Source organism: Mytilus trossulus, chromosome 4 (assembly GCF_036588685.1).
Source record: "Mytilus trossulus isolate FHL-02 chromosome 4, PNRI_Mtr1.1.1.hap1, whole genome shotgun sequence".
Classification (NCBI taxonomy): Eukaryota; Metazoa; Mollusca; class Bivalvia; order Mytilida; family Mytilidae; genus Mytilus; species Mytilus trossulus.
In genome coordinates this window covers 95,938,466-95,965,741 of record NC_086376.1, presented here as the reverse complement: position 1 = coordinate 95,965,741, position 27,276 = coordinate 95,938,466, and the positions used below count along the sequence as shown (strand labels likewise).

General features: G+C 32.5%; 1 protein-coding gene across 1 annotated transcript in view; it reads left to right on the top strand.

The window, feature by feature from the left end:
• The window catches only part of LOC134716925 (scavenger receptor cysteine-rich type 1 protein M160-like), a 105,690-nt gene that overhangs the window by 10,887 nt on the left and 67,527 nt on the right, over positions 1 to 27,276 (top strand). Inside the window, exons 2-5 of the mRNA XM_063579944.1 lie at positions 734 to 801; positions 2,053 to 2,173; positions 8,374 to 8,552; positions 25,024 to 25,144. Coding sequence (XP_063436014.1) covers positions 738 to 801; positions 2,053 to 2,173; positions 8,374 to 8,552; positions 25,024 to 25,144 — 485 coding nt within the window. The 5' untranslated portion in view covers positions 734 to 737. The remainder of the gene's footprint in view (positions 1 to 733; positions 802 to 2,052; positions 2,174 to 8,373; positions 8,553 to 25,023; positions 25,145 to 27,276) is intronic.

Genomic DNA, 27,276 nt, shown 5'->3' with positions numbered 1-27,276 from the left:
ATCAACATCCAAAATGTCTTTTAGAAGAAATGAAAATGACTGTATATGTGTATTAAACCATACATTTTTATACTCGGTTTTAGTTTGTTGCCTGGATTATAAACTCTCAATCGATTTAGGACTTTAAAACACCGTCATACTACTGTTGCCTTTATTAAAATGATTTATGTATAGGACTATCAGTGTCCGTCTTTGTAATAGCTCAGGCGTTGTCAGAATTCAAGTATCAAATATTATCTAGCTGTCAAAATAAATATAAGAATTTTGCAATACAAAATTAAATCTCTTTTGCCAATTTTTTTTTATCTTCTTTTTTATTTTTTACTTTCTTTTGTATTTGTTAAAACCCGAATACATCAGATGATTTATTTTGGTTGAAGCCTCAATATGGTGTTATTTTCCAATTAACGTTCAGTTCGAAACAGATCAAACTTTAGACATCTAAGTTGTTTCCCTGAAACACTTGTTCTACTAAACGTGTTTACCAAAAGTAACTACAAAATAAAAGCACTTTACCATTGTTTTAGGGAAGAAATGTTTATGTTCAATAATGACTTAAATATCTATCCTGCTTTAATATATACTGTTTTTAAAGTTAGCAATGTATGAAAATGGAATTTTATTGGGACCAAGACTTGAATATCGATAAACTACTGATAATGATAGAAAATGCATTCAGCATTTTACATCTGTTACTTTTTATCATTGTTGAAACTGTTCTGTTTTATTGCAGGGCCATGTTTGTGCTAGTTGTTTTGTGCATTGTTGTTTCCGGTTTTCCAACATTCGCACAAAAAGAAGGTATGTATTTAACTTGTCGTCTTGTTTTCGTAGTAGGCACTATGGATGATTAATCTTTTTAATTATTCATCGATCTCGTATCGCCAATTTCTATATTTTCCCTTTTATCATACTGCATATTATATTGGCTATACCATGGACAAGACCTGATACTCCAAAATATTTAGCATAAACAGTTCACGAACGTCACATCATTTTAATGCAACATCGTTTGGAACCTTTATTTTGAGTGGATAACGTCACTCATATTCAAGGCATCATTTCAAAGTAACTGCTATGATACATACCCGCAATTACAGACGACGTTTTACCGATTATAAATATGTGATTTTAATTTGTTTCCGTCAGTTTCGCCGCCGGATGCGGCATTGTCTCGCTGTGTTGAAGACCAATGGTGGCCTTCCACTGTTTTCTGCTCTTTAGTCAAGGTGTAGTTTGTTTGATACATTCTCCATTTCTACTCTCAGTTTTACATTTATATTGTCTGTTTATTAATACCACTACGCGATTAAAATAATTTTGTCGATTGTCGTTCAACGTATTTACTAATTTATAACAGAAATATAAAATAATGACATATAATAAAACAATAACATAATGACGGTTTCTTTTAAAGTACAGAGTCACAATATAAGAACCAAAGAAACACAAAACAAACACGCAAAAATGAAAGATTATACAAATACTTTGACGGGATGTATAAGTACCGATCCACGTCAAATGGATATCACAGAATACAATCCAAACAGTAAAAATAATATTATTAATAGAACAAAGACAATTGAAAGATCAACATAACACGTTGTTAAGATGATTAAGAAAGTTACTATGCAGAATCTATACATCAAGACCATCATGTATTATTCGTGAAGTTGATACGGAATATTTATCAACAAGGTCTTGGTACCTTCTGATGAACTTTTTTAGGAAAAGGACGAGACATTTTTTGACATACCCCTGGTGCATCAACTTTCTGCTCAGACACTGGTAAATGCTGCATGATTTGAGAAACGTAAAACGTTCAAACTCAATTACAATTTATGATTACATAAATAGTTGCTGAAACAGGCACAAACTGAATTTTATTTATGTGTCATATTCATGTTCATTATTGTGAATTGTTTATTTTTATGCCGGTAGCCTACATCGCTGGTGGAAATACTTGATGACTAGAAGTTACAAAAACGACTCTCGTAGATGTTTTACTATAAAAGATAGGAAATGTGGTTTACAAACTTTTTATCCTTTTAGGTGACATAAGGACTGTTTCCCAAAGACTTGAGATTTTTAAATACGGTACATGGGGGACTGTCTGTGCTAATGACTTTGATGATGCCGACGCTCGAGTGGCTTGTAGACAATTGGGATACAGGTATGGAAATGATTTAACAGATTGGATGTTTTAATGAAAATAGTATTTTACTTTTATTGTATTGCTTTACTATTTTTAATTGCACTATTGAATGTAGGAAAATGTATTCATTGAAGAAACATTTATTGAATGCAAGGAAACTAATTGGTTGTAGGCAAACAAATTGGTTGAAAGAACATATAGTGATTTTAGACCCCTACTTACCAATTTTTCTTCGGGGTTGGTCAATTCTGTTGACAACTAAATTATTCCCTTACATGTTTACCAGCCAATACCAACAATCTGTAATTGGAGACAGATGTAGAGAAATTTGCAAGGCGTCTGCGCCTAAAAGATCATTTAAATAATCAAAACAAAAAAAATGTTACAGGAAGCCGAAATGAATGATTTTGAATATGAGAGTGATAAAGAAGGCATGTGCATCCCTAGATTTAAAAAGAAAAGCAAATGGAATCCACCAAGAAGTAAGAACGATAATCTAGAATCTCTTATAATATCATCAATCAAAACTAAAGTAAAATCATTATTCAGTGGCAAACGCATACGGAATCTCTCAGAACAAGAAAGCCAGCCATGAACAACATAAAAAATCGAGATGATATTGTTATTAAACAAGCAGACAAAGGGAATGCAGGTGATGATGAAAACCGACTACATTGAGGAAGGGAATCATCAGCTTTCTGACACCAAATTCTACAAACAATTAGATTGTGATCCTACCCAACCAAAAAACATATCTGAATTCGTTGATGACCATCTTAGATTACATGTTAGAACAATGCCATCCTACATTCAAGATACAACTGATTATTTAAAAAAGGGATTAATTAAATCCCTTACCAAACAACACAATTTTGGTTTCTATGAATGTGTGTTCTTAATACACAAAAGTACGGAACAATCGTGCGGATAAAAATTATCTACCGACTGTGTTTCAGTTGCTGAAACAAGTGCTTGAAAACAATAATTGTGGATTCAACGACCAGCGCTAGCACTACTTGCAGATTAACGGTACTGGTAGGGGGACCAAAATGGCACCTTTTTTGCCAACATTTTTATGGGGATTCTCGAAGAACGCATCCTTTTGAGTGTACTATATAAACACTTGTCGTGATTCGTTATATTGATGTTATCGACATCAAATGGACCGCAACTGCAGAACATCTACAAGATTTTCTAGATTTCTGTAATAACTATCATCAATCTATTTAGTTCACATTTGAAGTTTCGAATGGGAAAATTGCGTTTCTCGACAACACCATAACTTTAGAGAACGGAGTAATGACAACCGACCTTCACACCAAAAAAACTGACAAACACGAATATGAATCAAAATGAAAAAATCGTTTGGGGCAACTCAGACAGCAACTTAAATCAAGTGGTTATAAAAACAAAAACATTTCAGAAGCTTTCGGTTAAGCAAAATAAAAAGACCGAACAAACCTATTTGAATACATTGAAGGAAAAGACGGCACAGACAAGTAAAATTCCATTCGTTGTCACCTTTCATCCTGAACTGACAAATCTTTCATCCATTGTACATAAAAACTGGCGCCTTATTGAAAATGATCCATTCTTGAAAGAGATTTTTCCATCTCCCCGTCATGGCTTATCGCAGACCCAAAAACTATCAAAGTATCTTAAATGGAGATAACGACAATAGGAGTTTATAAACCATAAGGAAGGTTTAAAAGAGGGACGAAAGACACCAAAGGGACAGTCAAACTCGTAAATCTAAAACAAACTGACAACGCCATGGCTAAAAATGAAAAAGTCAAACAGAAAAACAATAGTACACATGACACAACATAGAAAACTAAAGAATAAACAACACGAACCCCACCAAAAACTAGGGGTGATCTCAGGTGCTCCGGATGGGTAAGCAGATCCTGCTCCACATGCGGCACCCGTCGTGTTGCTTATGTGATTACAAATCCGGTAAATAGTTTAATTCGGTAGGTCAAATTCATGAAAAGGAAGGGGATTGTAGTTACGACGTAAGGAACATATCCGATATCATTTGTGAAACGGTTATTCCATAACGGTCAACCAACTCGTGATGGCGTCCGTAAAATTTACGAAGGGATGATTTCAACTTCACCATTTGGAACTCTTGGATTAATAGCTTCCTTGTGAGCAGTAACCCTCTATCAAGAAAATCATGATAGGAAATGCAAGCACGGGAATATCGTATCAATTGGGAGATATATACCCCGTATGCAGGTGCTGCTGGAATGTTGCTACTTAGAAATGGAAAGTTCACAATTGGGAAGCTGAAATCATCTCTTTTGTCGTAAAGTTTTGTCTTCAACCGACCCTCATTGTCAATTTCTAGATGTAAGTCAAGATATGAAGCCGACTTAACTGTATCTGTAGTATCCTTTATCTCCAATTCGATGGGATAGATGCGATCTACATAGTCACCAAATTTTGAATTGTTTAGTGAAAGAACGTCATCTATATAGCGGAAAGTAGAGTTAAAGGATATTGTTATTATATTATTTAAATTTATATTCTGTGTCGCCAACATTGAAAACAAATTCGTCAGCAGTGTTACAAAGAAAGAATACAACATATTTATAACATCCAATTGCAAAACACAAAATTGTAGTTATGTGCTAACGTGTGGAACTTTCAAGTTGCAATATGATGGTGAAACAGAAAGACTAAATAACCATCGGTCATTTTACAAAAAAGAAAGAAACTGCCAAATCGCAAGACATCCTGTAAGAGAAGGACATGATTTTGAAAACGTCACATTTCAAATCATTGAGAAAAATCAAAATTGGGATACACAAGGAAGAATTTAGATGCACCAGTTACGAACTCTTGAACCTGATGCACATGCCTGATGAAGCTTGTTAGTCTAGCGAAATATTGCGTATTTCTATTGAGAAAATCTAATAAAACTGTTAATGTATCAATTAGCGTGTTTACGTTATATTCTTAGACATTTATATTTATATAATATATGTATCCTTAAAAGACACATGAATCTCCCAAAAAATGAGTTAAATAGCCATTGTGCATAATCTATAAAAAAAACGTTTATGAATATATGTTTCTGAGTAGTGAGTACAGACAAATTGTATATGAAATACAGTCAACGGCAACTATTCTATATCCGCTACGATATCGCAGCTGTACGTGTATGACATTCACATATTGATGTGAAAATGTTTCGACGTTTTATACAGACAATTTAAACTTTATTTAATCAATTTCCCAACTACTGCATAATGAGTTTCGTGTCCATAACAAAAAGAGTTATGTTTGTCAGCATGTTGTTCCTAAATTAACTTATTTGATTTGAGTATGATCTACCGGTTTTAAGAAACAAATTACATATTCAAAGACAGAGTCTTTTGTTTCTTTTAGAAAAGTATCTTTGATAGCTACATGTATATAATAAAGAAAGGAAACGGGGAATGTGTCAAAGAGATAACAACTCAACTTAAAATAATCAGGTCAGTCCAAGGCCACACATGGGTCTTCAACATCGTGAGAAATCCCACACTCAGAGGCAGACCCCGAAACCAAATGTACACTAGAACAAGAAAATTGATGCTATTCTATACTCCGAACCATATAGATGAACCAAAATTAAAACATATACAAAACTGACTACGCAGTATGGGCTTTGCTCATTGTTAAAGGTCGTACGGTGACCTATAGTTGTTAATGCATGTGTCATTTTGGTCTCTTGTGAACAGTTGTCTGTTTGGCAATCATACTATATATTCTTTTTTTTTCTATATAATAACTAGAGGTTTCTGACTTAGGACAGACGCAAAAATGCGGCGGGGTAAATATAAAAAAGAAGATGTGGTATGATTGCCAATGAGACAACTATCCATAAAAAAGACCAAAATGGCACAGACATTAACAATTATAGGTCATCGTACGGCCTTCAACAATGAGCAAAGCCAATACCGTATAGTCAGCTATAAAAGGCCTCGATAAATAAAGGCAACAGTAGTATACCGCTGTTCAAAACTCGTAAATTCATGGACAAAAAACTAAATCGGGGTAACAAACTAAAACCGAGCGAAACGCATTAAATATAAGAGGAGAACAACGACACAACACTGAAACGCAACACACACAGAAACGGACCAAGCATCAGACAAAATCCCACGAGAACAACAAACATAACATCTAAACCAAATACATGAATTTGGGATAAACAAGTACCGTGCCACGTCTTATCGTAATATCTCAAAAATAAGAGAAAACAAACGACACAACATTAAAATGCAACACACACAGAAACAAACAATAATATAACAATGGCCATCTTCCTGACTTGGTACAGGACATTTGTAAAGGGGAATAAAAATGGTGGGTTGAACCTAGTTGTGTGGCATGCCAAACCTCGCACTTTAATGGCAAAGTTAAATATAACATTGAAATGACAACATAATATTACAGGACTACAATACAAATAAATAGGAGAACATATTAGACAAAGAAACACATGATTGATAGATAATAAAAAGAATCAGGTTTAAAATTCAATACGTCAAAAACGCGCCTCGTCAACACAAGACTCACCAGTGACGCCCAGATATAAAAGTTCGAAAGTGAAAAAAAGAACAAAGTTGTACAGCACTGAATACCAAAAATTGAAAAAGGTTGTGCCAAATACGGCGTAGTTTTTATGCTTGGGATAGGAATATCCTTATTATTTAGAACAATTAATGCTATTGTAAACAGTAAATTTTATCAAATGAATATGAAAGAGATATACATAATGAATCTGAAGTATTAGCTAATTACTGAAAACTTAACCCGAATACATAATGCTAAGAACAGCACACAAGACACACCCGATTCAGTTCAGGCCTAAACGCAGTAAATCGTAAATTCTAAAATGACGTCACAAACGATGGCGAAAAGGCACAAACATTACGCCACATTTGAATTTGAATCTGAATAAGACAATGTAAAACAATTCAAACGAGCAAACTAACGGCCTTATTTATGTAAATAAAAATGAACGAAAAACAAATATGTAACACATAAACAAACGACAACCACTGAATTACAGGCTCCTGAAACATGTTTTATGAGCGCTGAACCCTCCCCATCTACCTCTAGCTAATGTAGAAACATATAACTTTGAAACATCCACATTTTTGGGGGTAGTTGCCTAACAAATATTTCCTCTTTTGAAGGGGTCTATTACATATACAAGATGTGGTATGATTGCCAATGAGACAACTCTCAACAAGAGACCAAATGACATCAAATCAACTATAGGTCACTGTACGGCCTTCAATAATGAGCAAATCCCATTCCGCATAGTCAGCTATGAGTGACCCCGAAATGACAAATGTAAAACAATTCAAACGAGACAGCGGACGGATTATTTTTTTTAAAAAACAGTTAACGAAATACAAATATGTAACACATTAACAAACAACGACTACTGTATTACAGGCTCCTGAATTAGGACAGGCACATACATTCAGAATGTGTCGGGATTATATATGTTAACGGGATCCTAACCATCCCCTAACCTTGGACAGTAGTGTAACAGTACAACATAAGAACGACCTATAAATATATATTTTAGTTGCTATCTCCGATGAACTTTCTATCTTCTCAGTCGAATAAATTCACAATTATCACTACTCCTAACACCAGTGTAATGCATAAAGCGCTATTTTAGTATAGTGAGTCCTAATCGGAATCACAAATAGCAGATATCATCAAAAACTTGGCTACGACAAAAGGACATCTGAAATACTCAAACCTTTTTTGAAGAACTAACAACATCAAAACTAGTTTACAATCACGAATATTGTTGCATATCTACTGGATTCAAACAAAGTTAGTATGATGTAAAGTTATTGTGACCTCAAAGCCAGGAGATTCATACCAAGGAGAGACATGTTAGTTAAAATTTATTTGTATCTATGGCATGACATTTTCTAATTTTGCAAAAAACTCGTAGATTTTCAATAAAAGACATAGCCAGTTTATATTTGATCACATGGTGTGAAATAAAAAAACGCAATAAATAACCTGCATATATACATAATTGGGAAATGTCCGTGTGGATGTGGGGAGGGCGGTTGTTGTCATCTTGTTCAATTAAACAGCTTTTTCTATTGGCTTGTCTACAAGAAAGAAGCTTTTGCATTTTCTGCAATTAGATTAACTTTATTGACATTATTTCTTTTCATTTTTATCAGCAATGGCACTTCTGTAGGTGACACAGTTTTAAGTGGTACAGGAGATATATGGAAAACCAATGTGAGATGCTCTGGATCGGAAAGTAAATTGGATGACTGCAGAGTCGGAGGAGCAGTTGGTAAATGCTTACATTCTGACGATGTTGGAATTTATTGTTTTAATGAGACTCTTAATCCTGGTAAGTATTTTTAAGAATAGTTATCGAATTATATTTATTTGTTGTTGTTGTAGAGTAAAATAACTCGTTAACAAAAGTAATCCTTCACATGAGTTTATGGGGAAGTTTATAAAAAATTATGGGAAGTCCTGTAATTTTCCTAAATGCTTAAATCCTCTAAGTGTACTTGATCTATTGTCTCAGTACACTGTTTTGATATTGTAAATTTAATCATTGTTTGTCTGATCTGTCGTAATTTGTGTGTTTTACATGTGCACATTTTTTTATGATGGAATTCACTTCACTATTCCTGCAGCTGCAAATGTAAACATCATTTGAGCGTTTAACAAGATATTGTGAAAGTAGTTTTCGTCAAAAATAAAGAGTATTCCTAAAACTCTTAAAGTTGACATAATTATGGTTTTAACTATATACATGTATGTATAGCATTACATGTTTATCTACGTTAAACCGAAAACATTTGGTTCAATCATATGTCACATGAGGTATACATTGGCAAAACGTCAGTACGGCTCTGGATACAAAACTGTCATTGAAGTTCAGTTTCCTGGAACGAACAAGAGACAGTCAAAGGAACGTACGTGGGAAATAAACAAAGTAACGAACAGGGAACGAGCGGGCAACATACAAAAGAACAAACAGCACGAACATGTAAAAGGACGAACAGGGAGAAAGTCCATAGTAACGAACAAAAAAAAACATACATGAACCGAACCGGAGAATATATAACAGAACGATGAGAGGAACATACATGAAGGAAACAGGTATATACAGGGAACGATGAACAGACAAATAAAGGAACAAATCATTGTAAAATACAAGGAATGAACGGGGACATTTCATGGAAAGAACTAAATAGATGAATACAATCAAAAGAAAGGCTGAACAAACAGAGGAACAAACAGTGGGACATACAAAGAAACGAATAGGATGAAAATACAGAAGAACTCATATATGTACGAACAGGGGAACATACAAAGAAACGATTTGGTAGAATAAACACACGGTAAGTATATAGTGTCTGGCTAGGATCGTGATTTTTCGAGTGATTCGGTCCACTTTTTTTTCGACTGTACTTCGGGCTTTTTCGAGTAAAACAACATGCGTTAAGGTCAATTAACTGCTATTTCTTAATTATACTAGTTTTTTTTACATGACAACCAATCTTATTTTGAATACTACACATGTTTGGATCAACAAACTAGAGGCTCTAAAGAGCCTGTGTCGCTCACCTTGGTCTATGTGCATATTAAACAAAGGACACAAATGGATTCATGACAAAATTGTATTTTGGTGATGGTGATGTGTTTGAAGTTCTTACTTTACTGAACGTTCTTGCTTCTTACAATTATATCTATAATGAACCTTGCCCATTAGTAACAGAGAAAAATATTTGGTAAAAATTTACATAAATTTACCGAATTAATGAAAATTGTTAAAAATTGACTATAAAGGGCAATAACTCCTTAAGGGGTCAATTGACCATAGGTCATGTTGACTTATTTGTAGATCTTACTTTGCTGAACATTATTGCTGTTTACAGTTTATCTCTATCTATAATAGTATTCAAGATAATAACCAAAAACGGCAAAATTTCTTTAAAAAGTACCAATTGGAGGGCAGCAAGCCAACAACCGATTGTCCAATTCATCCGAAAATTTCAGGGCAGATAGATATTGACCTGATAAACATTTTTATCCCATGTCAAATTTCCTCAAAATGCTTTGGTTTTTGAGTTATAAGCCAAAAACTGCATTTTACCCCTATGATCTATTTTTAGACGTGGCGGCCATCTTGGTTGGTTGACCGGGTCATGCCACACATTTTTTAAACTAGATACCCCAAAGATGATTGTGGCCAAGTTTGGATTAATTTGGCTCAGTAGTTTCAGAGGAGAAGATTTTTGTAAAAGATTACTTAGATTTATGAAAAATGGTTAAAAATTGACTATAAAGGGCAATAACTCCTAAAGGGGTCAGTTGACCATTTCGGTAATGTTGACTTATTTGTAAATCTAACTTTGCTGAACATTATAACTGTTTACAGTTTATCTCTATCTATAATAATATTCAAGATATTAACCAAAAACAGCAAAATTTCCTCAAAATTACCAATTCAGGGGCAGCAACCCAACAACAGGTTAACCGATTCATCTGAAAATTTCAGGGCAGATAGATCTTGACCTGATAAACATTTTTACCACATGTCATATTTCCTCTAAATGCTTTGGTTTTTGAGTTATAAGCCAAAAACTGCATTTTACCCCTATGTTCTATTTTTAGCCGTGGCGGCCATCTTGGTTGGATGACTGGGTCACCCACACATTTTTTAAACTAGATACCCCAATGATGATTGTGGCCAAGTTTGGTTTGATTTGGCCCAGTAGTTTCAGAGGAGAAGATTTTTGTAAAAGCTAACGCCGGACGACGACGGACGACGGACGACGGACGACGGACGCCAAGTGATGAGAAAAGCTCACTTGGCCCTTTGGGCCAGGTGAGCTAAAAAGCACAGTTTCCTTTTATGTAACCTACATATTCAGCGTTTATTATTGTCCGGACTTTTTCGAGAGCAACTGTGAAATCGTCTGGGTTTATTAACTAATTGTCCAGGTTTTTCCAAGGCAAATTGTGATAAAAAAGGGTATTCTTGACATGAAAAAAAAAGACTTTTTAATAGTTTAAATTGTAATCAAGTGAAGGACAATGTCATATTTTCCAAAAAAATCACCAAAACATATTACTACAGTCATTAAAACCTTTTTCAATTAACTGCAAGTTTTCTGTTCGCAAAATGTTCTACCACAACTTTCCGGTGCTAAACTAGAAATTACTGGATCTTTTAAAAACGGTCTTTAGAACATAGTGGAAGGCACTCATAATCTTTCAAATTCATTTAATGCACTTTTGTTCTTACAGTTAATAATACATTTTACTCCAGACTTTTCAAAAAAGGAGAAAGAAACACACTGGACTGCAGTAAAAATCAGAACAATGCTCTGTAATAAAAAATATATACTAAAAGTGCTCTGTCCCCTCCTCACACACTAAAACAATCAATTTATAAAACACACACACAAACAAAGATAATCATCCCCATTTTATTTCCATTGACAAAAACATTTTACTTAAATTTTATATATAATTAACAATGAAATGAAAAGTTCACCAGCTTAGCACAATTAGGGACACAAACAAACAAAAATTGAATTTATGTTGAACAGAAAGCAGGTAAATATTTTATCAAAATATACGTATGTTTCTAGGTGTATTTTTAAACGAGTTTTTAGATTGTAATGAGATAGCGAAAATTGTAGCAAAATCAGCCATCAGATCATTAGGCTTATTTATTGCTATATGCAAAGCAAATAGTGGTTTTGAGTATTCTACTTTTACTAAACTTTTTGACACTCTTGTTATGTCTGTTATTAAATATAGTGCTGCAATATGGACATAAAATGCTGTAAAAAAAAAGCTGATGCGTTTTTTTTTATTAATGATAACAGAATAAACAAAAAATGTTTTTTATTGGCCAAAAAAATATATATAATAGACTGAAATATTTGAATTTCAGAGTATATTCAAAGTTTAAAGAAGTTAATATTGAACATTTGTGTAATACTGATTCAATTTTTGATTGTTGAAGGCAGTATGTTGACCTTAAGATGTTAATATCTGTGTCATTAGGTCTCTTGTGGAGTGTTGTCCCACAAGCAATCATACTAGCAATCATACCACATCTTCTTTTTTTATATGAAAATGTTCAAATAAATGTTTAATAGTCACGATTGCTGCATATATACTATGTATATTCCACGTGCAAAGTTAAGAAGTGTGGTACTGCCATTTTGACAATTGAGACTTGAAGGTACCAAGGTCTTTATGTTAAAAAAATGTCAAAAACAACCATTGTAATGAAAAACATGTGTCCAGTGTATCAAGATTGGCTTTGTTACTTGTGTTATCAAGCATCTCTATTTAATGTTAATTTTATGCATTTGTCTGATGACGAAAAAAATAAAATATTTACAAATGAAGATATGTTCTTTCATACTTCCAAAGTCGTCATTGAAAAGAAGAAGTATTTAATATTACTAATTTTTTTAGTAAATAATGTATATAATTTTCAGATGGTCTCTCATTACTCTTTTTTTAGAGTACCTCTTGTATGTTTTATAATAATTGTTGACATCACACAAAGATATTGTACATATAATTTATAAGATGTGACAAAGAACTAGATTTAAATTCTCCCTCATAAATTCGTCCGAATTTGAAACATTTCTAATCTATCTACATGGCGAAATAAGAGGCAAATCAAAATGTAGGCTTTGTTTGCTAGCAGTTACTTCTTATTTTCTGTGCGATACCACATTAACTTAAATAAATAAAAATAATATACTATGCAAATGTGTCGTTTCTATAAAGTTACTGTGAGAACCTCGAAACAAATAATCCACGTATCGGATTAATATAGTACTATAGAACCCCACCCATATTCCCGCCTAAAAAATGTCCGTACATAACTAACTAAAGACTTATATATAGATACTATCCAACCAGTTCTTCAAACTTGCTTTACGAATTTGTTCTACAAACCACAGTTATTAAAGACAGAAATAGATAAGGGAAAACCCAAAAATAACGGAATAGAAATAGTTATACAAATGAACGATACTTTCTTACATAATGTAAGTGTTAGTGCACCACTGATGAACGCATTAGTTTCGTGCCTTTAAAAGTACTGAATATGACTTTTTTTATATTTTTTAAACGTAAATACACTGACACATAACATTTAAGCTAAAGGAAACTTGTATAATCACTTGAGAAACCACGGACGCACTCGAAAAAATCCGGACTGCTCTCGAAAAAAACGAACATATAAAAATGAATTCAGTCTCAAAATTTCATTTTCAAAGTATAAACAAGAATTTTTATAAATTGTCTGTATATCCAAGGATATATAGATTCCGTGGATGCACTTCCTTTGACATGTGCATTGATATGTGCATAAAAATGGTTTTGTTCTGGAATAAAAGCATGGTAAGTCTAAATTTATTTTTAACGAAAAATAATTTCGGATTAATAATATCTTTTTATCTCAAGTACTAGAATACCTTGTACGACCTTGGATAATAAACTCACGCTTATATATCACGTCATGTCAAAAGGGAAGTTTGTTTGTTTACATTTTTGATCATATTCACTCGAAAATGTGGTATCACTCGAAAAACCACGATCCTAGCCGGACACTATACCTACCGTGAAACGGAGAACAGACGTGGACATACATAGGAACAAACAGATGAACAACAAATAAACGAACCATAGGAACATTCAGAGAAAGAAGTGGGAACATTCATAGAAACCAGCAGAAGGAACATATATGTTGAATAGTCTGAAAAGTTATTGAACAGAACAGGATTTTCTGCAAGCAGTATGCATGAACAGTAGTCCAACAAGAAAATTACTGAAATTAACTTTTTTTTTAAATGCATAACAAGACTTTACGGAGCACTGTTAGAAACATGCAAAGAAAAAAATATATATTGTGCGCACAAAATTATATATTGTGCACATAACATGATATATTGTGCGCACAGTTTATGTATAATATGCGCACAGTTTATAGTATACTGTGCGCAAAAAACAGTTTTCACTTGACCTTGAGCTCATTTCATGGATCATTGAACAGGATTAAGTTTTCATGGTTAAGTCGGGATCTCAGATACCTTATGAAAAAGTTCTTCTATATATGGTTGTTTAGAACGATTTTGATGTCCACATGTCCATCTGTCAGGTGTCATCTGACCTTGATCTAATTTTCATGGTTCAGTGGTCCAGCAAAGTAAACTGTAGTGTTTTGGTCTTTTTAGCGGATACTATAAGCATTTAGTTAAAATAATACTTTGAGAATGGAATGCTTTTATTGTGGACTTGTCTATCTGGCAGTTATCATCTGACCTAAATTAGAATCCTGGTACCTTTGATAACTATATAGCTACTTGATCTTGTTGTTCCTGATTCATTGGTTATTGTTATTTAAATCGTGTTGTGTCTGTTTTTCAGATGTTATAAGGAATATGTGAACTATATTTGTTTTATGGAATGATTGTAAGGTTTATATATTTGTTTCGTCGGTACCATCTGACCTAGACCTTATTTGCATGGTTTATTGGTCAATGTTAAATATTTCAGATTTGGTAACTTTTTCAGATACGAAAGAAAAGGTATAGTTTAACTAGATATAGGAAGATGTGGTGTGAGTGCCAATGAGACAACTCTCCATCGTAATAACAATTTTAAAAGTAAACCATTATAAACTGTATGAAATAGTTATAAGGCGAGTATGTCATATAAGGTTTGTTTCTGAGATACTTTTAGCTACTGGTTAACTAAATTTGTAGTTACAATGATTGTATGACTGTCCGAAAGGTTTAATCTCACCTTGACATTATGATTATTGAACATGAAATCTTAATGGTAAGATAATGTAATGCCTAAGGTATAAACTTTCTTTTTTTTACTTTCAACATAAATTCAATTATGAACTCAAGAACAGGAGAGACATTTCAGTGTGAATCCACTTTAGTTTTAAACATGTTAAAATATATCTATGCAGATTTATATATGAGAAGTCAATTGGATGTGGTTTGATTGATAATATCCTATAGGCCATGGAACATTATTTCCATTTTTGTGCAATTGAATTTGAACTAGCTTCCAGTACTCAAAGAGCGATACTTTGGGTTTTTTTAATTATAAGTTTTGTGTCTTTTTTTCATTTTATCAATACATCCATTTACAACTATTTTTAGAAGTTATATTCGTTTTGTTGTCTAATGTTTCAGCTTTGTCACAGTTTTGTAGATGATTGCTCGTTCATAAACATGTTCAAGCTATGACATTTTATGTTGGCCTGTTTCAAGTCCGGAGTCCGTAATTCAAGGCTTGCATCGATACCCGTCTTTCAAATTTGTTTTCGTTGATTGTTGCTTTGTATAACCTATGGCGGATATGTCACAGTGAACTTGACATACACCAAATTATCGTGATGGCTATAACTAGACAGTGTCTTTGATACCACTTGTATTAACTTTAAATATACATTTATTTCAACATAAACAAATCTTTCAATAAATTCGGAAACAATTATATTCATTCATACTCTAAATACAAAACCACAAACTACAATGAGACAAGGACTGACGGACTAATGAATTCGACAAAGCACTTTTAAAATTACACCATGAATTAATATCGCCAATAAAACAATTTCTAGCTGTAATTCAGTAATTCTTAACTTTACTATAAAACTATGTAAAAAGTACGGAAAAGCCGTATTGCAGATTATAATAAAACTATCATAATATTTCCATTTAACTTTTAATGAATTAACCCCTTCCTGTTCCCATCGGTACTCTTTACCGATGGGCTATATTTTTGGGCAACTAGCTTGCGTAAAGTATTGAATCTTTGGCATTTGTTGACGTACAGAAGAGGTTGATGGCTCAAATCAATCCCCTATATCACAGCTGGGTGATTCGTGGTGCCTAAAACCTCTCGCGAGTACGGTTTGGTATCAAATCGCTCCTAACGGACAACGTTTTCTCCTGTGAAAACCGTGGTTTTTTTTAATTTTGAACACAATATTTCCGTAGAGTATGGGAAAATATACTGTTGATTTTGGGGGCAATATAACTTTTTTTTATTAATTGCGCCGTGTATTTTTGAGGGAAACTATTCATAGTATGATTTAAACTTGTTCGCAAGTGAAATAAGTGATTGTAAGTGTACCAACGCAATCATTTACTTGAAATGCACTCTCAATTTGTGGTCAGTAATTTCCAAATTAATTGAAAAAGAGACAAAAACAGACAAAAAGTCATTTTATTTTTAGGTTGAAATAGATGTAACAGAACATTGTTTCTGAAGTGCCTGGTTATGGCAATGCCGAAAACACTTTTGTTGAAATAAAGAAACTGGTAAAAGTTAAGAAAAAAGTAGCAGACTAAAGTATGATATCATCCTATATTCGCTCAAAATGATGTGATTTACAACAATTATATGTTATATCGAGACTTAATTTCTAAACGAAAACAGACTGATTATTTGTTTACTCTCACTTCGTTAATGGAACAGTTAACTACTAAAATTTCAATGTTTTAAACTGGAACTCCCATGGTTCAGTGGGAAGCTGCACTAGCCCACAGCAGGAAGAAGATTGCATGTTCGAACCTCAAAGCCGGAGGTCAAAAAATAATTTCCTATATTAAATGTTACTTAACTTAACTTTACTTTCAATTTCAAAAAGAGGGTCGTGAATACATACTTAACTCAAATTAAAAACAATGTTTGTATGTTTTTAAATAATGTGTGTCCTAATTGCACCCCCCCCCCCCCCCCCCCCCTTAAACTAATACATCATAGGCCCAAAACACCAAAGTAATTATTGGTAATTCATTGAATCTTACTTTTAAAGTAAAAATTATATGTGCTGCTTGAATAAACATAGTTTAACCTAAAATTTGTGTCAAGGATAAGATTTTTGACGAAAAAACGGCTGAAATCCGTTATTTTGCATATTGATGGCATCAACGTTTGGAAGGCATACATCACGTATTTCCTCCAACTTTACCATAATTGTAACTTTCCTGTTTCTATCAGACTTAGGACATTGCTTTGACACCAAAACTATATCCTATTAGCCATTATAAAAGTCTTCAAACGACCTTTTTCGCAAGATTTTTGTATTTTTTTACTTTTTTTCCGCAAGTCACGTGACTTTTGGACAGATAACACGTGACTTCAGAAGACAAAATTTCTGATATATTTATTTCTTTCAAATATTTAATCAATTATCTCTCAAATGGACCCACAACCACTTTTGTGTAAGCTTCAGTGCGAATGCTATATGCGATTGAACTTTGATAGTGTCTTTTCATAAGTTTACGTCAAATTTGGCGGAACGTGAAAGGGTTAAACTCTATCGAGAAGCTAAATAATATTTTCCAAATAATAGTATTAACTAACCTGTAAATATTGCTTTAGCATTTAAACGTCAGCATTGAAAGGCGGCTATTCAGTTAATGAAATACTAAATCTCTATATATAAATAAGGCGTACACATATTTTCCCGCGCTCTTGCAATAAGATTTTATTCTATTTAAATCGTTTAGGTGTGAAGTGACGTGTATATGAAATTGTGCAGTGACGTATATTAGAAATGTCGTCAGTCTCAGTCAATCGTCATAATGAGTATGATGATACAGAAAATGGAATGCATGAATGAATGAAATAAATGAACTGATTAATAACCATTTATTTTTATTTTTTTTATTGATCTTTTTTGACGTTCAAACTAGAGTGCATACATACATACAATACATAAGTGATTGACATATGGCATATCGAGAATAAATTTAATTAAATACTTCCATAAATTCCCCCATCTGTCGACAAATGACTCGTGCTTGTCTTTAGAAAGATATAAATATTCTAATATCTCCAGACGTCTTTTCAAAATTTGAGAAAAGCTTGCATAGATATGAACAATCTGTCTAATTGTGTGTACTTTACATAATTAATGTAATATTTTGCCTGTAGAATACAATAGTTTAACACTAAGTAATCAAAATTCAATATATCAAAAATGACACTGTCTTTATTCAAAAATATTTTTACTCCAAAAACTAAATGCCACCAATTAGAAAATTCTCTCCAAAATTGTTTTATTTATATACATTCAAAAAATTATGCTCTATAGTTTCTATTTCTTTACAACTGGCACATTCATTGGTTAAAGAAAGATTATATTTTTCAAAGAGATAATTATGTGAGACAATTCTGTGTAACATTTTATATTGAAAAGCTTGTAGTTTGCTTTCATTAGTACTTTTAAAAGCTAGTGAATAAATATTGTTCCACTTTTCGTCACTAATTTCTATATTAAAACTTTCTTCTCACCTGTGTTGTGAAATAGGAGAAACACTTACTCGATCGATAAAAAGTGAATATAAATCTTTAGCATGTAATTTACTAATAGGCATTTTTTTTATTCTCATGCTTAAAAATGAATCAAAAGGAGTTGCTCTTAGGTGACATGTGTTGTTGTAATAACAAATCTTTCCAGTCACGTGGTATAGCAAGTTTAATAGATAGAATGTTTACAAAAGTAACATTCAGAATATATTTTTTGTTAATAGCGTCATGAGACAAAAATTCGCCTTTATCATCTACGATATCATTAATAAACCTTATGCCTTTCGTGTACCAAAATCTGTAAAAAATACTCGTTCTGTTAACTTTGATAAACGGATTGAACCAAATAAATTCTTTTCTAACATGAAATGCATTTAACGGCATGAAAATACCCTTGAAACGTTTCCAAGCAGATAACATTTAGAGGTGCTTTTAAATTTAAAAACTCAAATTCACATCTGCTCATAAATAAATCCTCTAAATCAAAAAGGGAGAAGAATGCTTTGGAAACATGTTTCCATTTAGAGTCATGTTCGGACAAAAATCTGTTTACCCACATAATACGAAAGGATAACAGCTGTACTTCAAAATTTGGTGCTTTCAGTCCCCCCCCCCCCCCTCGCTAGGAGACTTTTGAACAACTTCCGATTTAACTTTCGGAGTACTACCATTCAATAAAAAGTTATTAATGTCCCTTTGTACTTTAATAACATAAGATCTTGGTACATTTGTAGATGAAATTACATAAATAAGCTTCGATGTTGCAAGTGATTTAAGAATTACGATTTTTGATCCGCCACATTTTAATAATTGATTCCATTTTTTCTATGCATGTATCTAAATTAGAACAAACCATTTCTTCAAAAGCGGTAAATTTTAAACCTAAGGTTTTAAAACCATCTGTCCATTTAATAGGAAGGGAACCTTCTTTGTTACATTTATTTCTACCAATACGTGTTGCTTCGGTTTTCGAAAAATTGACTTTTAACCCTGAACACTTCTCAAAATCATTAAAGGAATCTAATAAAATTTGCGCAGAAAATACATCTTTCAAAAAACAAGTGGTATCGTCAGCAGCCAACTGTGAAAATTTTATTTCAGTATCCCAAATGTTTATACCAGATATATGATTGTTCTTACGAATACTTATTGCCGGCATTTCTACAGCCAAAGAAAATAATAAAGGAGACAAAGCACACCCTTGTCGAACACCTCTCTCAATTATGAATGGACAAGAACTAAATCCATTATTAACGACAAGACTAGATATATTTGAGTATAAAGTTAAGACCCATTTCCGGATCTTGCTACCAAAATTAAAACCTAACCAATGCTTTTTGAATAAATTTCCATTCTAGCGAATCAAACGCCTTTTCGAAAACGACTAGTAATATAAGCCCTGGATAATTTTTTAAAGTAGTAAAAATTAGTATTTTCGAAAATCAAGAATAAAAGCACCTCAAAAGTTATTAAACCTCAGCATCTGTACTTATTTAAGCACATTGACACAACTATTGATACAAATGTATATTCTTTTTTAAAAAACTTAAGAAAATGCATATTAAATTCATTGCATTTCGTATGATAAGGGTAAATAGGAAAGAGGAACGTTACATGAATCATTGAGGTGAAAATTGAGTACAAAGTGAAATACAAAGTATCAAAAATATCTCATTCTTTAACCATGTTTTGACCATGTTAAATTACCATCAGAATGTCATCAATGTTTGATACTCATAATAGGCTAATGCATCAAGTTTTTTAGTATTCTATAGCGCATTCAAGTTATTGTTAAAGAAACAAAACAGTTATTTCATTAAATTTTAAAATTACCAAATAAGTTAAGAATATTCCAACATACAAGAATGAATAAAATACACGTGTTCGAGATACATAATAAACATCTATACCACGTGATATACAATTAAAATAAGAAGAAAAACGTAAACAGAGAGAAAGTATGTTTTTCGGATTTTATTGCTATGCAGATTTTGTAAACTATACAGATTGTGATAATTTATTACCAATTTTGAAACTTATAATAGGTGTGAATCCCCTGGTTCATTTGATAATTCACACACAAGGATAAACCTATCTGGGATAGTTGTACCTTTTAGGGTATTTGTTAACAACCAATAGTGCAATAAACTGAATAATTATTCTTTTAAAAAAAGAACACATAAGATTTCAATGATACTGTGTTATAAGATATTTATTTATGTTCAACCTATTATTGCACCATCATACATATTCAATTGTTGTTTTATTATTTAATACTTTTCTGTATACCTTTGTTCATACATATTGTGCTAGTCTATTCGTTACAATAAAGAAAAATCATTATAATAAAAAAAAATATCCCACTTTAGTGTTTTCGGTAAAATAGGTAACTAGATTTTGCAAATCTTTATAAAAAATAATATTTTTTTGACGGTATATAAGTCAGAAAATGCATATTTTAAGGTTTTTCGTGTTGTAGAACAGACAAGAAAAACCTTGAAATATGCATTATCTTTAACTTATTCCTATTATTTTATTTTATTCATTATTATTATCATTTACATTTTCTAATTCAGTTAAAAAAATTAAAGCGTCGATTTGTAAATAAAATTATTATTTTTTGTCAAATTAAGGAACTAAGTATCAAACTTGTTCACATATTATTTTTCCTTATTTACAATATGTTTATCCGTTAATAATTCTAATATATATCTACAAATGTTTGGACTGGATTTGTTTTATTAGAAGTGTTTCCTTTAGTTTAAACTTCAATAAGCTATGTTGACGAAATTACTTTCACTGTGACCTATTCATGCGCTAATCATATGTATGTCATACAAGGGTACTAAGCAAATTGAAATTGAAAAACTTATCATTTGTTTATATCTAGAAAAAAAAAATTAATGCATTCAAGCTGGGACAATGTTTTTGGAAGAAAATAAATTTCGTGAATTACATATATCTAACCGCGTTAACGTTATAGCAAAACTAATGTCATACGAACGAAACCTCTAAATCTGAACATTATTCCCTGTACTTGCACGCTTTAAATTCCGATAACATCTTATTAAAGGACGTCTTTGAAGGAATGTGATAATTCATTTTAGATTATATTGCATTAATCTCACATTTATGAATTTTTAGAAAGTCAATATGGTTACGACATGTCTATAGTGCACTTGAATTAAAGCCAATGAATAAAAATGGTAAATTCAAAATCGCGAAAGTTTAACAAAAACTACACCTTATTACTAAAAATTAGCTAAATCTGTACTTTCTTACATACATCAAGTCTAGTGCATCTCAAATTTTTAACTTCAAGAGGATTTTATAGGCCTTTACCCTCAAAAATGTGAAAATCAAACCTCCGGATTGCTCATGTGCATCGTCAAAAGATAATTATAGTCCAGCTTGTCATGTTATTAATGCAGACCCTATTATCGTAGCCGATGACACACTAAGAGATTTGTTATATAGACGAAGTTGAGAGGCATTGAGGAGCAAAGTTCCTTACAGTTTTGCAAAATACAGCTAAGGTAATCTATTCCTGAGGTAGAAAACTTTAAGCCTTAGAATTTCAAACATTCAAAAGTCGATAAACAGTTAATTTAGCGACAACCAGACAAATCAGAACTGAAAACTTTGTTAAGCCAGTCCATCATGCATTCAAAAGTGAATTCATAAACTAGGATGCACTATGAGCACAAGAGTTTCTAACCAAGTCAGTTGTGCATATGTAGCCTCTTTGCATGATAAACATGTCGTTGTTTCAGCTGATAAGGCCCCTTATAATATTGTCCTCGTACATGAATGTAAAACAAGTATTTGCAATGTGACAAAAAAAGAGCTTGGAATAAACAGCACAACTGGCAATCCTCCATATTCTTATGCATCATGTACAACGGATGAAACTTTACAAATTCAGAAATCTGTCCTATCTTTAGCCATTAATATCACAGAAAAGGAAGAAAATTAAGCGTCATTTTACTGGATATCAAAACTTAAACAAACTCAATATCATCAATATATTCAATTAATTCTTTCTCTACAGTACTGATTACTATTCTTTTTACAGTAAAAATATGGTCTTCAAATATCTTCTCATGAGATATATTCGACCAGCGGTGTTAATCAGATGTGAATTTTCAAAATTTCTAAAGATCTGCTGATAAATCTAAGATTTCAATATCTGCTATTTTAAGCATCACGAGTTGGTTGACCGTTATGGAATAACCGTTTCACAAATGATATAGGATATGTTCCTTACGTCCCTTCCCTTTCATTAATGTGACCTACCGAATTAGACTATTTACCGGATTTGTAATCACATAAGCAACACGACGGGTGCCACATGTGGAGCAGGATCTGCTTACCCTTCCGGAGCACCTGAGATCCCCCCTAGTTTTTGGTGGGGTTCGTGTTGTGTATTCTTTAGTTTTCTATGTTGTGTCATGTGTACTATTGTTTTTCTGTTTGTCTTTTTTCATTTTTAGCCATGGTGTTGTCAGTTTGTTTTAGATTTATGAGTTTGACTGTCCCTTTGGTATCTTTCGTCCCTCTTTTAAGCAATATTAACTCTCTTGTTTTTACGCTTTACCTTACAATTTCCCATGTTCAATCGTAATATCGACTTCACCATCTCATTCAACGGATCTTTTTTATATTAAACATGGGAATCGTAGATACAAAGTTTGTTTTGGTTTTTTGGGGGGGAAAAGGGGGGGGGGGTATATTAAATTCTTATTTGTTAAGAACCCCATAGATTTGACCTGAAAATATACTGCAGAGGGTATTATCAAAATGCAGGAATCTTTGATCCACAATATATGTGTTGAGTCTAGAGGATAGATATTACACATTTATTCTGTATTCAAATGGGTACTAATTATAAAACCCTTCTGAAAGATTTGTTATTGTACTCGTATGAAGCAGAATTTATTCAGAGCCTTCCAGAAGAAAAAGAGAAAAAGCGAATTCTTTTTTTTTTTTACTTTCAGGTATATTGATGTTGTCCTATCACTAAATTACTCACATTTCATCCATAACTTGCATCTCATATACATCGGAATTAACTTGAATTTCGGGGCCTTTTATAGCTGACTATGCAGTAGGGGATTTGCTCATTGTTGAAGGTGACCTATAAAGGAAACAGTAGTATACCGCTGTTCAAAACTCGTAAATCCATGGACAAAAAACAAAATCGGGGTAACAAACTAAAACCGAGGGAAACGCATTAAATATAAGAGGAGAACAACGACACAACACCGAAACGCAACACACATATAATTGTTAATTTCTGTGTTATTTTGGTCACTTGTGGGGAGTTGTCTTATTGGCATTCATACCACATCTTTTTTATATTGAAACTAAGGATACTACTGATACTAGAGCGGCTGCTTCATACCTTGATCTATTCCTCATTATTGACATATATAGACGACTTCTAAAAACTATGACAAACGCGACGATTTAAGCTTCCAAGTTACTAATTTCCAATTCTCGTATGGCGTTTACATACCTCCGATGATACATTATGCTCGTGCATGTTCATTATATATGGCGTCCATATAGAGGAACATGCTCATTACGCAGAAACTGGTACAACAACGTTATGAGGAGGAAGGATAAAAAAAAATAATGTATGGACACCACCACCATGAATTGGTTGTTATCCATACGATGTGTCTTTGTCTAAACTTACTAAGGATATAGGTATCACGTCTTATAGTGTGGGTTCATCATTGCCGTCGTCTGGTCTTTTAATTACCAAACGTGACCTAAGTACAAATATGACTGTTTTGCTGAGTGTGAATTCGGATTGTTAAAAGACATGTCTCAATATTTATTTATCCAGCATTTGTGTATTTAGTTACGAAGTTTTGATTGGAATTCTGATTGGATATTGTTTTGTGTCTTATCGTTTGTAGTTGTATTCTATTCGTATGAAAAAGTAAAGATAAATAAATCCCCATTTCATTGCTATGATTTAGGTTTAAAGCAACTATGAGAAAATAAGCCGAGAGGTTTGGCTAGTCGCAAAAAAGTTCAGCCCATAATTTTTACTTAAAATGTCCTGTTTCTAGTTAGGAATATGGCAGTTGTTTTCTAAAAGTTTATTTCTATGTATGTTGAATTGTCTTCATCTTTTGACACTTCTGACTTTCTGAAGTTTCGTTATTTTCCTTTTAACGTTGATGTGTCTCCCTCGGTTTTAGTTTGTAGCCAGGATTTGTTTTCTTTCAATCGATTTATGACTTTTAAAAAGCGGTACACTACTGTGCCTTTTTTTTGTGTTAAAAATTATAAGGAATGAAATAAAGGCATCAGTTTACTACACGTACTCGTAAGTTATAAATTGATTGAGAGAAAACAAATCCGGGTTACAAACTAAAACCGAGGGAAACACCTTTTCACTGATAGGACTTGTTTTCAGTTCAAATCATGAATATAAAAAAATGTGTTTAATCCTATTATAATCATTATTTCAGGTGATATACGATTAATTTCTGGAAGACTTGAAATATTTTACAACGAAACATGGGGTACAGTTTGCGATGACAACTTTGACGATGTTGATGCTCAAGTGGCTTGTAGAGAACTTGGTTACAAGTTAGTGTTATTTTTAAGAACAACAATCTATATTCATTTTCATTTTATGTATACAATGACCTGTCACAAGGCTTTGGCGCAGGTATAGTTTTTTTTCTATATTCATTTAATTAGAAATCATATATTTAAATTTTATCATACATTTATGATTATGACAGTAGGACAGTGGCGGATCCAGAAATTTTCATAAAGGGGCACTGACTCCAAAGAGGGAGCCCCACTGACTGCCAAACATTGGTCCGTTCCAGTCATGATTCAATGATTCCGTTAAAAAGGGACACCCTACCTCCCTAAAGCAGCGTTTGAAGGAAAATAAAATTCGTTTTATCTAAAATAGAAATAGTCTTTTTTTGTAATGTGAGACCGACTATTAATGCCATTTAACAAGATGTCATGGCAGTAATCAATTATACACCAATGACATACGAAGCCGTTTCAGTAAATCTCCAATTACATGCAAGCAATACTTTCTTTTTAGATAAAACCAAATGCCATTGACTGTTTTGTTCAAACCTTAGGAAAAAAGTAGGGAATGTAAACTCGTATAAGAAACATTAACGATGTTTGTCAATTTATAAATGAATTAAATTTTATGTAAAAAGCACAGGTTTTCTAGTTTTCAGAAACAATTTTTAGTAAAAATTTATAGTTCAAGCTGCGAATTACTAGCACACCAAAATTATTGGCAGAACAAAAATGAGAATGTTTTTCTTGTATCTAGTATCTGATAAATACTTATCTTTAAAAAAGTAAGATTCATTGACTGTAAGAAGATCTCCTAATTTGAAATAGTAATTGAATTGACGTTATCTAATGTGCCTTGTCTATATGCCTTTTTTTTCTTTGATACATATATGATGTGGCTCTGAAATGATTAATTTGAGAAATTTTATACAAGGGTTAAAACTTAGAAGATTATTTAAATCAAAATCTAAGTGGAATCAATTATTTACCTCCACCCAAAATATAATTTTTACAGAGTTGGCTTATTTTGGAATTACTAAAAAAAATTAAACAAAAATTGGGATGAAGTTTTTCATGCCTGGAAAAATAAGTCAAAACTCAGACATCCATTTTATTTTGATAAAGTCATTTCTACATCTATATGGCATAAAGAACATATTAAAATTGATAATGTCAGCGTTTAATATAAAAATTGGGCACATCATAGGTATGGACTGTAAATGACCTGTTAGATGAACATGGGAATATATATTAACATATGAAAAATTTGAAGTTAAGTATTATTTCACATACATATTTCTACAGTTTTATGGACTAAATTGGCTACAAGACACTAGAAACAACACTGAAAGAAAAAAAAAACATCAGGCTATTATACCTTTTAACATAAATATTTTCTTCAAGTCCGAAAAGTGCTCAAAGGACATGTATACTATTTAAAATCAAGGAATTTTACTTACAGATTTTGTAGCAGAAAACAAATGGGAAGGTATTCTTAACAAAGTTGTAGAAAATTGGAATAAATACACTTGTGTGTTACCAAGGTTTCAAAAAACACTTGGTTATGTTGGTTTCAATATAGAAGTATTCATTATGTTTTAGGTTCAAATAATTTACGTTTTAAAATGAAGCTTGTTAATTGTAATTTGTGTTCATTTTGCAAGGAAGAGCCTGAAACTATAGAACATTTGCTTAGGGGTTGTCATGTCGTAGCCGACATTTGTCACAATCTAAATTCATGGATTTTCGATAAGGTTTTTATCGAAATTCCACTCAACTTGAAAATTGTCATTTTTGGCCTGTATGAAAATTATAAACTGAATTTTATTAAAAATATTGTCAAGAATTTCAATGACGGCCGGGAAAGAGACTAGGGACTACTGTTCTAGCTATGCAAATGTCCTACGATGACGCCACACCATCTATGATGTAACTCTCACAATATTGAGTGCCAAAATTGATTCAATCCAGTTTCTATGTCTCCGTATTAAACACGTCTTATATTTGACTACCTTTAGGGTACCCTACACCCCGTAAAATATATGTAAAATTTCCATTTTTCTATTTTTTAGATAATGAAAAAAAGTTATCAAAGGTACCAGGATTATAGTTTAGTACGCCAGACGCGCGTTTCGTCTACATAAGACTCATCAGTGACGCACATATCA